General features: G+C 27.9%; 1 protein-coding gene across 5 annotated transcripts in view; it reads right to left on the reverse strand.

The window, feature by feature from the left end:
* LOC145254871 (uncharacterized) overlaps positions 1 to 18,099 on the reverse strand; it is a 67,774-nt gene that overhangs the window by 28,196 nt on the left and 21,479 nt on the right. For all 5 annotated transcript variants that reach the window (XM_080113746.1, XM_080113748.1, XM_080113747.1 and 2 more), the window contains exon 4: positions 1,190 to 1,336. In XM_080113746.1, coding sequence (XP_079969872.1) covers positions 1,190 to 1,336 — 147 coding nt within the window. The remainder of the gene's footprint in view (positions 1 to 1,189; positions 1,337 to 18,099) is intronic.

Below are 18,099 nucleotides of genomic sequence, written 5' to 3' on the forward strand. Positions count from 1 at the left end.
GGTAACTGTAAACTTTGATACAACGTTAGGACCACTAGGACAATTCTTAGTTGGTTTTGTTAATGTTAAACCTATGTTGTTATTCAAGGTTTTCCCTCTCTATTAGAGGTGTCCAAATTGCATTCAGCTTTACGCTTGGTTTGCTCATTAGGTTGTTATGTCTGATCATGTGAGCTGTTTCTTTAAGTTTTCTCACTTTCCAGTGGGTCTCTCTGTTTATTATTTTTACTTCATCCCATAGGGGGCGATGGTCCCCCCTCTCCATCCAGACATGGTTGGCTATACCCGATTTTTCCGTCTCCCCTTTAGTTACCGCTTTTCGGTGTTCTTCCACCCTTACTTTGAGGGAGCAGCATGTTTCACCCTTGTAAACCTTTCTGCAACTGCATGGGATGGAGTATATGCAGTTCTTGGTCATGTTCTCCTCCATGCGGGGCTTCACTTGTACCAGGTGTCGTCTGAGTGTTGACTCGCTCTTGAATACCGTCTTCATGTTGTAGGGGGCAACTATTCTCTGAATCTTTTCGGAGATGCCTCGTATGTATGGTAGGGTAGGCAGACCGTTGGTGGTTTTTGGGTTTCATTCTCCTCTCTTATACTATTTTTGGGTTTCATTTTGGGTTTCATTCTCCTCTCTTATACTATTAACACGTCTAGTGGATAGTATGCTATCGGGGTAGTTCATACAAAACACATGATGAAGGCTGGAGGGCAAAATGGCAAAATGGCCGAAACGTTGTGACTATAACAACCAAGATGAGGAAGTCAGTCTGACAATCTCAATAAATTGATCCCTCAGCTTAAATTAAAAAATCTTTGGGTTTTTTTTCTTTTAGTCAAGTTTTCAGGGTGTTCACATGTAACCGCCTACAAGGTAGAATCACATTGAAGGGTGGAGGACAAATGAGGCAAATAACGCAGATAAAATAAAGCAGATGGTGTTGGTTTACAAATGTATGTAAAAAACATCTTTCTCATTATGGTCTTATTCTTTTAAGGTAAAAAACAAAAATGGGGTAACACAGTAGTAATAGGCAATACAAAACCCCAAATTAACTGCAACAAAATTGCTTCAGGCAAGAAAGTTTAAAAATACTTTCTATCTGTTTTCAGAAAAAAAACATGTTCCATTAAAAAATCTCAGCAGATAAAGATTTCACAAAAGCTAACAACCAAAAAACTTGTCTACCTCCTTCGAGTGTCGTAGGAATTCTCTTTCATTTGCTGTCTCGATGGTTTCAGCCACAATGTCATGCAATAAATCCATGACAACCGGATTTAGAATTTTGTCATGCCAAAAGTATTCTTCGTGGCATTCATTTAATACTTCATTCACCTGAAAGAGTTAAAAGAAAAAAATGCTTAGATGTGCTGAAATTTACCAGGAATTATATTTCAAAACGTATAAGGCATTTATTTTTCTTGACAAAGTCATCATCATGTTTAACTTATGTGCATATCACATTTTTTTTTATTACTTCATAAAATGAAATTTAAAATATCCTATTTCAGTCACCTAAACTACAAAAGAATTTTACTGGTAAGAATTGTTTTCTTTCAGAAATACATACGTTTTATCATGCCAGATAATCATATTTTCATTTGTTTTGGTAAAACAATTCCATCAATAACTTTCATTTATTTTTTTCTAGATTACATGCTCTAACAAATCAATCATTTCTTTCTGCTTTCTATTATTTCATAAATAACATCTTTCACAGTTACTATTTTATGTAAATCACATATGATGCCCCCAGATAATCATAGATTTTTGGGTGGAGGGGGTTCTCTTACCGAATCTGTTATGGCTTTGTGACATATTTCCAGTGAGCACTGCTGGTACGCAGATACTTATCGATTCACACTTAAAAAATTATTCTTTACTTGACATTCTCTTAGATATCTTCAGGCAATGCCAAGAAACAGGTCCTGCTAATTTTTTATATTTCGTTTCACTATATATTATTTCTATAAAATATTTATCATATTTTCTCCAGATCAGATTGATCAATGTTTATATAAGAATCAGGTATCTTTCATTTTTATTACAGCTCTAGTTCTACACTATTGAGGTATTATAACACTTTTTGTTATGAAAATATATATAAATTTGAATATATCTACTGCTTCAAAAGGGTATCTCACTTCCAATGCACTCCTCCAAAAGGTATCTCACACCCTATGCAATCTTCTACCTGCATGAGAGGCAAATACGTCCTAAGACAGAGTACTGTTGCAACATCTGATGAGGAGCTGCTAGGAGTATCCTTTCCTGGCTTGACAGAATACAAAACATGTTTTGAAATCTAGTGAGCGAGGACCTTTACTTCCTATTTCTTACAGAAGAGACGTTACAAGTCAATCCTTGCTTTACAATAAGAAAAAGGAATTCTGCCAATTTGTAAATTTAAATGTTTCAGCAGTTTACAGGATGAAAATTAAAGAAGCAAAAAATGCAGTAAATACATCAAATTTACCAAGGAACCAAAAGGAATATGGAACCTGAAGAAAATCTCTGTAATACCAATAATTCGAGGAGCACTAGGAAAAGTTCTGAGAGACTAGGAGAAATTGGAACCAAACTGACATCATACAATGATGAAAACAAATGAAATATTAAGGAAAGTCCTCAAATGTAGAAATCAATACACATAACCATTGATGCTAATTAGGTACAGATTAAGTTGAAATAGATGTAGTATAAAACATATAAAAATAACATTCCACTGAAAGAGCCAGAAATTCAATAAGCTGACATTACGCTGCATAAATGTCTACTTCATAAGAGCTCCAGCTACAGTATAGCTGAAAATGTCTTCTCAGTTATTAAATCATCTCTCTCTGATAGGTCCATTAGAATAGTGGTTGATGGGCAGAAATCAGAAGCTCATAGTATTAATGCTGGAGTCCTTAGGGGTCCATCCTCTCTTCCTGATCTACATCAATGATCTTCCAAATCACATCCTTACATCATTCGTAGACATTTATAGCAGCACATCAAAAGCCATAAACGACCAAGTTCTCTCTGATGCTGTCTCTTCTGATCTTGAGCATGTAGTACAATGGGAAAAGAGGTGGCTGGTTACTTTTAATGCATCTAAAACCAAGTTTCTGTCTTTACATCATTAACTCTCTGATCCCCATTTGGCATCAATTGAAATAATGGCTCTCATCTTGGGGAGGCTCTATGTTTTGATAAGCTTCTGGGTTTGACCTTTACTCCTGACCTGAAATGGAACACATACATCAAATCCATTGCCAAGGTCGCTGGAAAAATGGTGGGATTCTTCTATCGACCCAGTAGATATCTCACTGCTGATGCAATTCTCTACCTATATAAGAGCGAGGTACATCCAAGGATGGAGTACTATTGCCACATCTGGGCAGGAGCTGCTAGAAATATCTTATCCTGCCTTGATAAAGTTCAAAATAGACTTCGTAGCTTAGTAGGGGATGCCCTTTTCTCTTCCCTGCGACCACTTTCTCACAGAAGAGATGTTGCGAGTCTGTCTCTGCTTTAACGTTATTTTCATGGCAAGTGCTTGTCTGAGCTCCAATCTATGCCACCCTCCTGTCAAACTTTAACAAGAAACACTATCAATAATTTCCACCAATTTTTATCTGTGCTAAACGTAGATTCCATGAACAAAGTTTCTTTTTTAGAACTGCACACCTGTGGAACTGTCTTTCACTTACCTGCTTTCCAGCTGATTACAATATGGTCGTCTTCAAGTCCAATGTAAACAAGTTCTTTATGAGTCATTCCCCTTAAGTAATCCAAATTACCAAATTTACACTACTAACGATTCCTATGATATTGTCCCATTGACCACTGTACACTCATTAACTCTTATTCTCGAGTGGCCTCTGGGCCTTGAAATGTGGTGACTCCTATGTAAAAAAAAAAAAATTACACCCCTCCACACACCCATACATACACATACACACACACATGTGGTTGGCACTAGCCTTGGCTGGTACTACATAAAATGGCTATAAAGGATGAAAAGACTAAGAAGGGAGAGTACCAACCAGACCTCCTCTTGAAAGGTGTTTAGAACTTTTTAGACGTTTATTGCCACTCAAATTTCTACGAAGGCCAACGGTCATTGCTAGCAAGAAATCAAGAAAATCTATGGTAAACGAATATTGCGATAACACAAAATGATTTGAAAGAAATGGAAAGTGCTGAAATCTGGAGAGACTTATTGTCACTTAGACTCGCGGGAACACCATTTACTATTGCCAGTGAGTTATCGTCGATAATGATTTATGTGAGAACTCCTAGTGATAATAAAATGAAACAGACAGGGAAGAAGAAAAATCCTTGAGTGCAGAAACCAACTCACATAATTAGATAATGTCGACCAATCACAGATAAACTGAAATATAAATGAATAACACTATGTAAATATAACTACAAACATAAAAGATGAAACCAAGGGAACTGAAGCCACCAAAATAGAAAAATAACAGAATAATAGAAAAATAATCAGTCAAAAATAAATTGCATCGGTTGATACCACAGAAAATAGTCATGAAGAATCAGTGAGGATGAAAAGGCTGAAAAGAGAGAACACCATCCAGATCTCCACTGAAAATGCACAAAGACTACTGAAATCTTGGGGAGGCTTATTAGCACTCAGGTTCCAAAGAAAACCAACAGCCGATATGAGCAATTAATCAATAGTAAACAAATGTTAAACAGTTGTTGCAAGAACGCAAAGTGATTTACAATGATTACTGAAATAAGCATATTTTGATGGGAATTTGGAGAAATTAGCTGTCACTCATACTCCAGGGAACACTACTTGTTGTTACTAGTGAGTGATCATGTGAGAATTTCCGGTGAGTAAAATAATGATCAAATTGATTTCAAACAGAACTGTCTTTTTCTAAATTAAGAGCGAAATATAATTGTAAAAATATAAGGGGAAGTAACTCAAAAATTTTAAATGATAATTATATCCCTTTGAATTGTTGTCAATAAATAAATAAATAAATAAATAAATAAAACAAAATAAACTTAAAAGAAAAATATTAAAATCGAGACCAGAGTGAGATGAAAGGTCGGTTTTTAATGTGGAGAAATCTATCAACGTTAATTCTATTTTGAAAAGTAATAAAATAAAAATAAGCCCCCCCCCCCCCAAAAAAAAGAAAAAAAATATTGTAAAGTTGGCCAATATTCAGCATCGGTTTTTATTTACTTATTTATTTAATATTGAAGTTAAATGATTTTTTAATGGTTGTGATTGATTGGTTGATTTCAGTCACGTGAGACAATCTTTGATTGTGATTGCTGGTGGTCAGGTGGGCATAAAAATCTGTTTTGTATGATCATTTTCTCATTTTCAATAGTAGAGAAACTCCGAAAAATAACGAAGGAACCATTCATTCACTGCAAGAACTCGTCCATCTACCACAACAGAAAAAGGCTGTGCCTAGTGTTAAGCGAAATATCCATGATCGATTAATGTGGAACAGCACGAGGTACAGCACTACAGCAGTACAGCACAGACAGCAGTCACGGTCGTCTTAGAATACAATGTCAACAAATCCCTACTTGTCATAAACTGCTTGTTATAAAACTTAATTTATAGTATTGATTGGTCGCAGCTTTTTTTTATACAAGGTCATTGTGCAGAGGGGGACAACTCCATTTTACTAAGAGATTCGTTCATTTTTCATCTCATAATTTAGGACGCTACTACTAACGATATTTTTATTAAATCAAAACATCAAAAGAAAAAAGCTGCGACGATTTTTTTTTTTTTTTAATTTAACAACTTGACAACATTAATAATACAAAATGTAGTCTTTACGCAACTATTAAGAGAATCGGTTTTGTTTTCATGCCACAGTTTTTTTGTTTGTTTGTTTTTTTCGACTACATTACAAAAAATGAAAATGCAACGAACGATAGTTCTAGAGGAATTATTTTTTCATCTCATAATTTAGGATGCGAAAACCAACGATATTTTTATTAAGTTAAAACATTAAAAAAAAAAAAAAAAAGAAAGCTGCGGCGTTTTTTTTTTATGTGACAAAGTTGATAACACTAATAATAGCAAATCTAGTCTTCACGCAACTATTAAGAGAATCGTTTCTGTTTTCATATCACAATTTACGACGCTAAAACCAACAACAGTTTCATTAGATGAAAATATTTGAAAAGGAAAGTTGTGGACATTTTTTCTAATTTTTTTTTTTTTTTTTTTTTTTTTTTGCAACTAGAGCAGTTTACAAACTATTTACTATAAGCGGATCAATGCCCAGTGCCAAAGTAATTCGGTCACACTGACCAATCGGTTGGCAGGGCGCATTGATTTGAGCTGTCCCCTTAAATACTATTTTTAGCCCTTTGGGATCTGAGCTGTGCGATCGTCAGAGAGACGCCAGCAAGCGACCTATACAGACCTCGCTCACTCACGCCTCCCATTGCTACTTGTTGACGACTACTGCAGTCTGATGACAGATGACACCTCCAAACAGACATTTACACTTTCTTTCTTTCCCTTCAGTCTGAGATACAATCTCGCCTTTTCTAAATAGACCCTTTATTATTGTTTTGTTAAAAGCAATGTCGTTTGGCCTTGTGTTTATTTAAGTAATTACTAAGAGAGAAATGCACATTTCCCTCCTATAAAATAACATACACAACTACATTTTTATTAAAAAGTAAATATGGTGAGGTTTTATATTTTAAATTAATAAATAAATGTTATGGTAAGATTTTTTGCGAAAATGAAGGGAAATGCAACGATAGTTGAAGAGGAAATTGTGATTTTAACAAACAAACTCTTTAATAAAACAAAGATGGAACTGTTTTTAAAGCTGTGGGGACTTTTTTTTTTTTTACTCTAATAAAGCTTACAATATTAATAACACCAACATTTAGTTTTTAACATCACAAAAAATGAAAATGCAACGATAATTGTAGAGGAATTGTAATTTTTATTAAACAAAACTGCGATTTATTTTATATGAAATATTTTTTCCAGGAATAATTTAAACACAATATTGCTCCCTGATACAAATAATACCGCTAAGGAAGTGGAGATAGATAAGTCTTTTTTCTTCAAGAGGAAATATAATAGAGGAAGGATTAGAGACAACGTTTGGGTGTTTGCAGCAGTGGAGAGAGGACAACACAGATGCAACATGACGGCGGTAGAAAGAAGAGACCTTGAGACGTTATTCCCAATAATTCGTTCCTGGATATTGCCGGGAACAAGAATAATCTCCGATGGGTGGGCAGCATACAACGGATTAGAACATTATGAAAATGGAATTTATCAGCATGCCACAGTTGTCCACGAGGACAACTTTGTCAATCCTGATGATGACACAGTACATTTTAAATTTATTAACATTTTTCATATTTTTTCAGGGTTTTGGTCTCCTGCAAAGAGACACATAAGGAAATTGTTGGGTACAACAGCGGAAATGTTCCATCTCCACCTAATGGAGTTTTTGTGGTGGAAATGAGAAACTAGTCAAATATTCCCAAGAATATTAATTTGTCTAAGGGAGCAATATCGTGTTTAAATTATTCATGCAAAAAAATATTTCATATAAAATAAATCGCAGTTTTGTTTAATAAAAATTACAATTCTTCTACAACTATCGTTGCATTTTCATTTTTTGTGATGTTAAAACTAAATGTTGGTGTTATTAATATTGTAAGCTTTGTTACAGTAAAAAAAAAAAAAAAGTCGCCACAGCTTTAAAAACAGTTCCATCTTTGTTTTATTAAAGAGTTTCTTTATTAAAATCACAATTTCCTCTTCAACTATCGTTGCGTTTTCCTTCATTTTCGCAAAAAATCTTACCATAACATTTATTTGTTAATTTAAAAAAGTAGTAAAGAGAAACGTAGTCATAAAAACTACATTTCTTTTGTAATGTTTTCATTCTTTGGGTTTTAAGCTTAGAGATTAATTTTTTTATAGAACCTCACCATAATATTTACTTTTTAATAAAAATGTAGTTAAAAAAAAATAGAAAATGTTGCCGAAACTTTCTTTTTCAAATGTTTTCATCTAATGAAAATACCATTGTTTTAGTGTCATAAATTTTAATATGAAAACACAAACGATTCTCTTAATAGTCACATAAAGACTGCGCGAGCCTTTTCTAGTCTCACACAAAAACACACGTTCACATTTCAAGCTATATTACTTGTCATATACATACGCGCACGCAAACATACGCGCCCACGTCCACACACGTACATATATTCACGTTCGCGTATATACACTCACATTCACGTGTATATACACACACGCTAATGTACACACATGTACTCATACACGCGCACACGTACGCACACAAGGACAACGTCACTTCCCCTTTCAAAGGAAATACACACATGCGCAAAAGACCACCAGAAACAAGTATAAAAGAAAGAGCAATAAGCGGCTTCTCCCTTTTAGGACCAGCTTTCGAGCTGTACGGTCTACGGACCGACAGCGTGCCTTTTCGGCATGCGCACGCGTACCTCACACCACTTGCTACTATGTGGGACAAAAAGCCAACAGACAGTACGTACACTTTATACGCTTTCCTTCTCCATGAACTGGATTGACTTTCTCACTCTATCTCCCCTTCAGTTTTGGTCCATCAATACAGACATGTGCGCGACTCTCTACTGAGCTTAACCTTCTCTTTCTACAGGCCGGCTTGCCACTTGGCGTTTCTCTATTGCATTCCCCTTTCCTTCCACGCGCGTAGTCGTCAACAGCCAAATGAACACGTGTACACCCAAGACTTTCATTTCTCAACAGAAAATAAACGACATGTTTATTTTATTCCAGCATTTGAGTTCTTTGTTTCCTTCATTCAATTCGTTTCATTATTTTTTCTTGTAGCGAGTTAGGGTATTTATATCCTAGTCTTCTACAAGACTACGTTTTGTATTATTACTGTTATCAACTTTGTTACATAAAAAAAAACGCCGCCGCTTTTTTTTTTTTTTTTTAACGTTTTGACTTAATAAAAATATTGTTGGTTTTAGCATCCTAAATTATGAGATGAAAAAATAATTGCCCTACAACTATCGTTGCATTTTCATTTTTTGTAATGTAGTCAAAAAAAAAACTACGACATGAAAACAAAACTGATTCTCTTAATAGTCGCGTAAAGACTACATTTTGTATTATTAATGTTGTCAGCTTTATTAGATTAAAAAAAATCGTTGCAGCTTTTTTTATTTTAATGTTTTGATTTAATAAAAATATCGATAGTAGTAGCGTCCTAAATTATGAGATGAAAAAATGAACGAATCTCTTAGTAAAATGGAGTTGTCTCCCTCTGCACAATGACCTTGTATATAAAAAAAAAAAAAGTGCCGATTGGTGGTCCACATCTTTCGTCTGACAATCATTTACGCCTTATTAATCCTTATCCTCGGGTGGCTCTTGGCCTTGATGAACGGTCGCTTAGTAGTAAAAAGAAAAGAAAAATAGAGAACTTTTTTGTGCATTGTTGTCTTATAAAGTGTTTAATAAAAGAGCTAGAAACATTTAAAGTAAAATAAAATTAAAACTATTTGGCTGTCATCAATCAAGATTCTAATAATTTAAAGCGTCTTAAGTTCGAAAAAAATGAACAAATCTCTTAGTAAAATCGAGTAATCTACCTTAGATCAATAGGGAGTTATGTAAAAGCGCTAATCTATTATTGTTTTGTTTTGTTTTTTCTAAGAACACCACTATAATGCTTATGTCACTTTAAAAAATTTGTTTATGAGGGAATGATGTCCTGTAAATAAATCAATGCTGGGAGATATGAGTTATCTCCCTTGGACTGATACTCTCACCGAAATGTAAGATGCCATTTTGGCCAAGCAGTGCTTGGCCAAAATGGCATCTTATGGCATCAAAATGGTAAGTAGTGCTTCGCCCAAGCACTACTTGCTTGCTTTCGGTCTGTGCAGACTTTTAAGCTGAATAAAGCTTTTAATAAAAAAAAAATCTTTAGTTCTATGAGACATAAATACACAAGTAAATGATATCAAATGAATAGAATAATATTACTAAATGATATCAAATGAATAGAATAATATTACTAAATGATATCAAATGAATAGAATAATATTACTAAATGATATCAAATGAATAGAATAATATTACTAAATGATATCAAATGAATAGAATAATATTACTAAATGATATCAAATGAACAGAATAATATTACTAAATGATATCAAATGAACAGAATAATATTACTAAATGATATCAAATGAATAGAATAATATTACTAAATGATATCAAATGAAGAGAATAATATTACTAAATGATATCAAATGAATAGAATAATATTACTAAATGATATCAAATGAATAGAATAATATTACTAAATGATATCAAATGAATAGAATAATATTACTAAATGATATCAAATGAATAGAATAATATTACTAAATGATATCAAATGAACAGAATAATATTACTAAATGATATCAAATGAATAGAATAATATTACTAAATGATATCAAATGAATAGAATAATATTACTAAATGATATCAAATGAATAGAATAATATTACTAAATGATATCAAATGAACAGAATAATATTACTAAATGATATCAAATGAATAGAATAATATTACTAAATGATATCAAATGAATAGAATAATATTACTAAATGATATCAAATGAATAGAATAATATTACTAAATGATATCAAATGAATAGAATAATATTACTAAATGATATCAAATGAACAGAATAATATTACTAAATGATATCAAATGAACAGAATAATATTACTAAATGATATCAAATGAATAGAATAATATTACTAAATGATATCAAATGAATAGAATAATATTACTAAATGATATCAAATGAATAGAATAATATTACTAAATGATATCAAATGAATAGAATAATATTACTAAATGATATCAAATGAATAGAATAATATTACTAAATGATATCAAATGAATAGAATAATATTACTAAATGATATCAAATGAATAGAATAATATTACTAAATGATATCAAATGAACAGAATAATATTACTAAATGATATCAAATGAATAGAATAATATTACTAAATGATATCAAATGAATAGAATAATATTACTAAATGATATCAAATGAATAGAATAATATTACTAAATGATATCAAATGAATAGAATAATATTACTAAATGATATCAAATGAATAGAATAATATTACTAAATGATATCAAATGAATAGAATAATATTACTAAATGATATCAAATGAATAGAATAATATTACTAAATGATATCAAATGAACAGAATAATATTACTAAATGATATCAAATGAACAGAATAATATTACTAAATGATATCAAATGAATTAGAATAATATTACTAAATGATATCAAATGAATAGAATAATATTACTAAATGATATCAAATGAATAGAATAATATTACTAAATGATATCAAATGAATAGAATAATATTACTAAATGATATCAAATGAATAGAATAATATTACTAAATGATATCAAATGAATAGAATAATATTACTAAATGATATCAAATGAACAGAATAATATTACTAAATGATATCAAATGAATAGAATAATATTACTAAATGATATCAAATGAATAGAATAATATTACTAAATGATATCAAATGAATAGAATAATATTACTAAATGATATCAAATGAAAGAATAATATTACTAAATGATATCAAATGAATAGAATAATATTACTAAATGATATCAAATGAATAGAATAATATTACTAAATGATATCAAATGAATAGAATAATATTACTAAATGATATCAAATGACTAGAATAATATTACTAAATGATATCAAATGAACAGAATAATATTACTAAATGATATCAAATGAATAGAATAATATTACTAAATGATATCAAATGAATAGAATAATATTACTAAATGATATCAAATGAATAGAATAATATTACTAAATGATATCAAATGAATAGAATAATATTACTAAATGATATCAAATGAATAGAATAATATTACTAAATGATATCAAATGAATAGAATAATATTACTAAATGATATCAAATGAATAGAATTAATATTACTAAATGATATCAAATGATAGAATAATATTACTAAATGATATCAAATGAATAGAATAATATTACTAAATGATATCAAATGAATAGAATAATATTACTAAATGATATCAAATGAATAGAATAATATTACTAAATGATATCAAATGAATAGAATAATATTACTAAATGATATCAAATGAATAGAATAATATTACTAAATGATATCAAATGAATAGAATAATATTACTAAATGATATCAAATGAACAGAATAATATTACTAAATGATATCAAATGAATAGAATAATATTACTAAATGATATCAAATGAATAGAATATTACTAAATGATATCAAATGAATAGAATAATATTACTAAATGATATCAAATGAACAGAATAATATTACTAAATGATATCAAATGAATAGAATAATATTACTAAATGATATCAAATGAATAGAATAATATTACTAAATGATATCAAATGAATAGAATAATATTACTAAATGATATCAAATGAACAGAATAATATTACTAAATGATATCAAATGAATAGAATAATATTACTAAATGATATCAAATGAATAGAATAATATTACTAAATGATATCAAATGAATAGAATAATATTACTAAATGATATCAAATGAATAGAATAATATTACTAAATGATATCAAATGAATAGAATAATATTACTAAATGATATCAAATGAATAGAATAATATTACTAAATGATATCAAATGAATAGAATAATATTACTAAATGATATCAAATGAATAGAATAATATTACTAAATGATATCAAATGAATAGAATAATATTACTAAATGATATCAAATGAACAGAATAATATTACTAAATGATATCAAATGAATAGAATAATATTACTAAATGATATCAAATGAATAGAATAATATTACTAAATGATATCAAATGAACAGAATAATATTACTAAATGATATCAAATGAATAGAATAATATTACTAAATGAAATCAAATGAATAGAATAATATTACTAAATGATATCAAATGAATAGAATAATATTACTAAATGATATCAAATGAATAGAATAATATTACTAAATGATATCAAATGAATAGAATAATATTACTAAATGATATCAAATGAATAGAATAATATTACTAAATGATATCAAATGAATAGAATAATATTACTAAATGATATCAAATGAATAGAATAATATTACTAAATGATATCAAATGAATAGAATAATATTACTAAATGATATCAAATGAACAGAATAATATTACTAAATGATATCAAATGAACAGAATAATATTACTAAATGATATCAAATGAATAGAATAATATTACTAAATGATATCAAATGAATAGAATAATATTACTAAATGATATCAAATGAATAGAATAATATTACTAAATGATATCAAATGAATAGAATAATATTACTAAATGATATCAAATGAATAGAATAATATTACTAAATGATATCAAATGAATAGAATAATATTACTAAATGATATCAAATGAATAGAATAATATTACTAAATGATATCAAATGAACAGAATAATATTACTAAATGATATCAAATGAACAGAATAATATTACTAAATGATATCAAAATGAATAGAATAATATTACTAAATGATATCAAATGAATAGAATAATATTACTAAATGATATCAAATGAATAGAATAATATTACTAAATGATATCAAATGAATAGAATAATATTACTAAATGATATCAAATGAATAGAATAATATTACTAAATGATATCAAATGAATAGAATAATATTACTAAATGATATCAAATGAACAGAATAATATTACTAAATGATATCAAATGAACAGAATAATATTACTAAATGATATCAAATGAATAGAATAATATTACTAAATGATATCAAATGAATAGAATAATATTACTAAATGATATCAAATGAATAGAATAATATTACTAAATGATATCAAATGAATAGAATAATATTACTAAATGATATCAAATGAATAGAATAATATTACTAAATGATATCAAATGAATAGAATAATATTACTAAATGATATCAAATGAACAGAATAATATTACTAAATGATATCAAATGAACAGAATAATATTACTAAATGATATCAAATGAATAGAATAATATTACTAAATGATATCAAATGAATAGAATAATATTACTAAATGATATCAAATGAATAGAATAATATTACTAAATGATAGTAAATGAATAGAATAATATTACTAAATGATATCAAATGAATAGAATAATATTACTAAATGATATCAAATGAATAGAATAATATTACTAAATGATATCAAATGAACAGAATAATATTACTAAATGATATCAAATGAATAGAATAATATTACTAAATGATATCAAATGAATAGAATAATATTACTAAATGATATCAAATGAATAGAATAATATTACTAAATGATATCAAATGAACAGAATAATATTACTAAATGATATCAAATGAATAGAATAATATTACTAAATGATATCAAATGAATAGAATAATATTACTAAATGATATCAAATGAATAGAATAATATTACTAAATGATATCAAATGAACAGAATAATATTACTAAATGATATCAAATGAACAGAATAATATTACTAAATGATATCAAATGAATAGAATAATATTACTAAATGATATCAAATGAATAGAATAATATTACTAAATGATATCAAATGAATAGAATAATATTACTAAATGATATCAAATGAATAGAATAATATTACTAAATGATATCAAATGAATAGAATAATATTACTAAATGATATCAAATGAATAGAATAATATTACTAAATGATATCAAATGAACAGAATAATATTACTAAATGATATCAAATGAACAGAATAATATTACTAAATGATATCAAATGAATAGAATAATATTACTAAATGATATCAAATGAATAGAATAATATTACTAAATGATATCAAATGAATAGAATAATATTACTAAATGATATCAAATGAATAGAATAATATTACTAAATGATATCAAATGAATAGAATAATATTACTAAATGATATCAAATGAATAGAATAATATTACTAAATGATATCAAATGAACAGAATAATATTACTAAATGATATCAAATGAATAGAATAATATTACTAAATGATATCAAATGAATAGAATAATATTACTAAATGATATCAAATGAATAGAATAATATTACTAAATGATATCAAATGAACAGAATAATATTACTAAATGATATCAAATGAATAGAATAATATTACTAAATGATATCAAATGAATAGAATAATATTACTAAATGATATCAAATGAATAGAATAATATTACTAAATGATATCAAATGAATAGAATAATATTACTAAATGATATCAAATGAACAGAATAATATTACTAAATGATATCAAATGAACAGAATAATATTACTAAATGATATCAAATGAATAGAATAATATTACTAAATGATATCAAATGAATAGAATAATATTACTAAATGATATCAAATGAATAGAATAATATTACTAAATGATATCAAATGAATAGAATAATATTACTAAATGATATCAAATGAATAGAATAATATTACTAAATGATATCAAATGAATAGAATAATATTACTAAATGATATCAAATGAACAGAATAATATTACTAAATGATATCAAATGAATAGAATAATATTACTAAATGATATCAAATGAATAGAATAATATTACTAAATGATATCAAATGAATAGAATAATATTACTAAATGATATCAAATGAACAGAATAATATTACTAAATGATATCAAATGAATAGAATAATATTACTAAATGATATCAAATGAATAGAATAATATTACTAAATGATATCAAATGAACAGAATAATATTACTAAATGATATCAAATGAATAGAATAATATTACTAAATGATATCAAATGAATAGAATAATATTACTAAATGATATCAAATGAATAGAATAATATTACTAAATGATATCAAATGAATAGAATAATATTACTAAATGATATCAAATGAATAGAATAATATTACTAAATGATATCAAATGAATAGAATAATATTACTAAATGATATCAAATGAATAGAATAATATTACTAAATGATATCAAATGAATAGAATAATATTACTAAATGATATCAAATGAACAGAATAATATTACTAAATGATATCAAATGAACAGAATAATATTACTAAATGATATCAAATGAATAGAATAATATTACTAAATGATATCAAATGAATAGAATAATATTACTAAATAATATCAAATGAATAGAATAATATTACTAAATGATATCAAATGAATAGAATAATATTACTAAATGATATCAAATGAATAGAATAATATTACTAAATGATATCAAATGAATAGAATAATATTACTAAATGATATCAAATGAATAGAATAATATTACTAAATGATATCAAATGAATAGAATAATATTACTAAATGATATCAAATGAATAGAATAATATTACTAAATGATATCAAATGAATAGAATAATATTACTAAATGATATCAAATGAATAGAATAATATTACTAAATGATATCAAATGAATAGAATAATATTACTAAATGATATCAAATGAATAGAATAATATTACTAAATGATATCAAATGAATAGAATAATATTACTAAATGATATCAAATGAATAGAATAATATTACTAAATGATATCAAATGAATAGAATAATATTACTAAATGATATCAAATGAATAGAATAATATTACTAAATGATATCAAATGAATAGAATAATATTACTAAATGATATCAAATGAATAGAATAATATTACTAAATGATATCAAATGAATAGAATAATATTACTAAATGATATCAAATGAACAGAATAATATTACTAAATGACAAGATAAAAAGAGCCTTTTCTTCAAACTCCTCAGCTCAACATTCACAGGGAACATAAATTTTTTTTTTTTTTTTTTTTTGCATTTTCACACCAAACAAGGCACAGTGCTACTTTGATGTAGGGGGCTACTATCTGGGATATAATTTGTAGGGGTACTATGTGGGGAGCTGAGCAGCAAGATCTTTGTTTACATTACACTTGAACTTATGCATGTCAGTACAATTGGGAAAGCAGGAACCCGGAAGGAAATTCCAAAGTTTAGCAATCCTACAGAAAAAACTATTAGAGTAGAAGGCTTTCTTACATTTAGGGATTTCTACTGTGTAGGGATGGGATTTTTCTGCTTTTCGAGTTTGTCAGGGGTATTTACTTCGAGGGGGTACTAGGGCTTGTAGTTCATTGAAGCATCTACCATTAAAGTACTTGTAAAACAGGCAGAGGGATGCAACATTTCGTCGATGGGACAGCAGTTGAAGCCTAACTGATAGTATGGGACCTATTAGGTTGGCGACTCTCTTTTGAACTTTGTTTAAGAGGGAGAGACTAGTAACCGATGCACGAGACCAAATGTGGCAACAATACTCCATACATAGGCGAATGGTGGCCTTGTAGAGGTACAGGATACTCTCAGGAGTAAGTAACTTTCTAACACGGTAGAGAGAGCCCACCTTCTTTGCAGCAGCCTTGGCAATGCACTCAATGTATCTGTTCCAACTCATGTTCCCCATGAATGTTAAGCTGAAGAGTTTGAACGAGCTACTTTCAGGTAATGTATTATTAGTCATGGCTATTAGTGGTTGAGAAGGTTTCTTGTAGTTATTAAAAGAAAAGAGCTTAGTCTTGGCAGCATTGAATGTGACCATCCGTTTTTGTCCCTATTCCATCACAGGTTGGAGGTTCTTCCTCTTGGGCTTCTGTCATGGCCTTGAATATGTGTTCTTCGTTTTCCCCTCATGTCTGTTATAGAGCCTGGTGTCGTCAGCAAATATACCCATCTCAGAGACAATTTTATCAGGGAGGTCATTTATGAATATCAGGAATAATAAAGGTCAAAGGATCGACTCCTGTGGCAAACCTGCATTTATATAATATTGTTTTCACGTACGACCATCGAGGACAACTTGGATTCTTCTCTTACTTAAGAAGGATTTAATTATGTTAAGTATTCGTCCAGTAATACCATAAGATCTGATTTTCATGAGAAG

The sequence above is a fragment of the Euprymna scolopes genome, chromosome 30 (genome assembly GCF_053919585.1).
Source record: "Euprymna scolopes isolate OS-2025 chromosome 30, ASM5391958v1, whole genome shotgun sequence".
In the NCBI taxonomy this organism is placed as follows: domain Eukaryota; kingdom Metazoa; phylum Mollusca; class Cephalopoda; order Sepiida; family Sepiolidae; genus Euprymna; species Euprymna scolopes.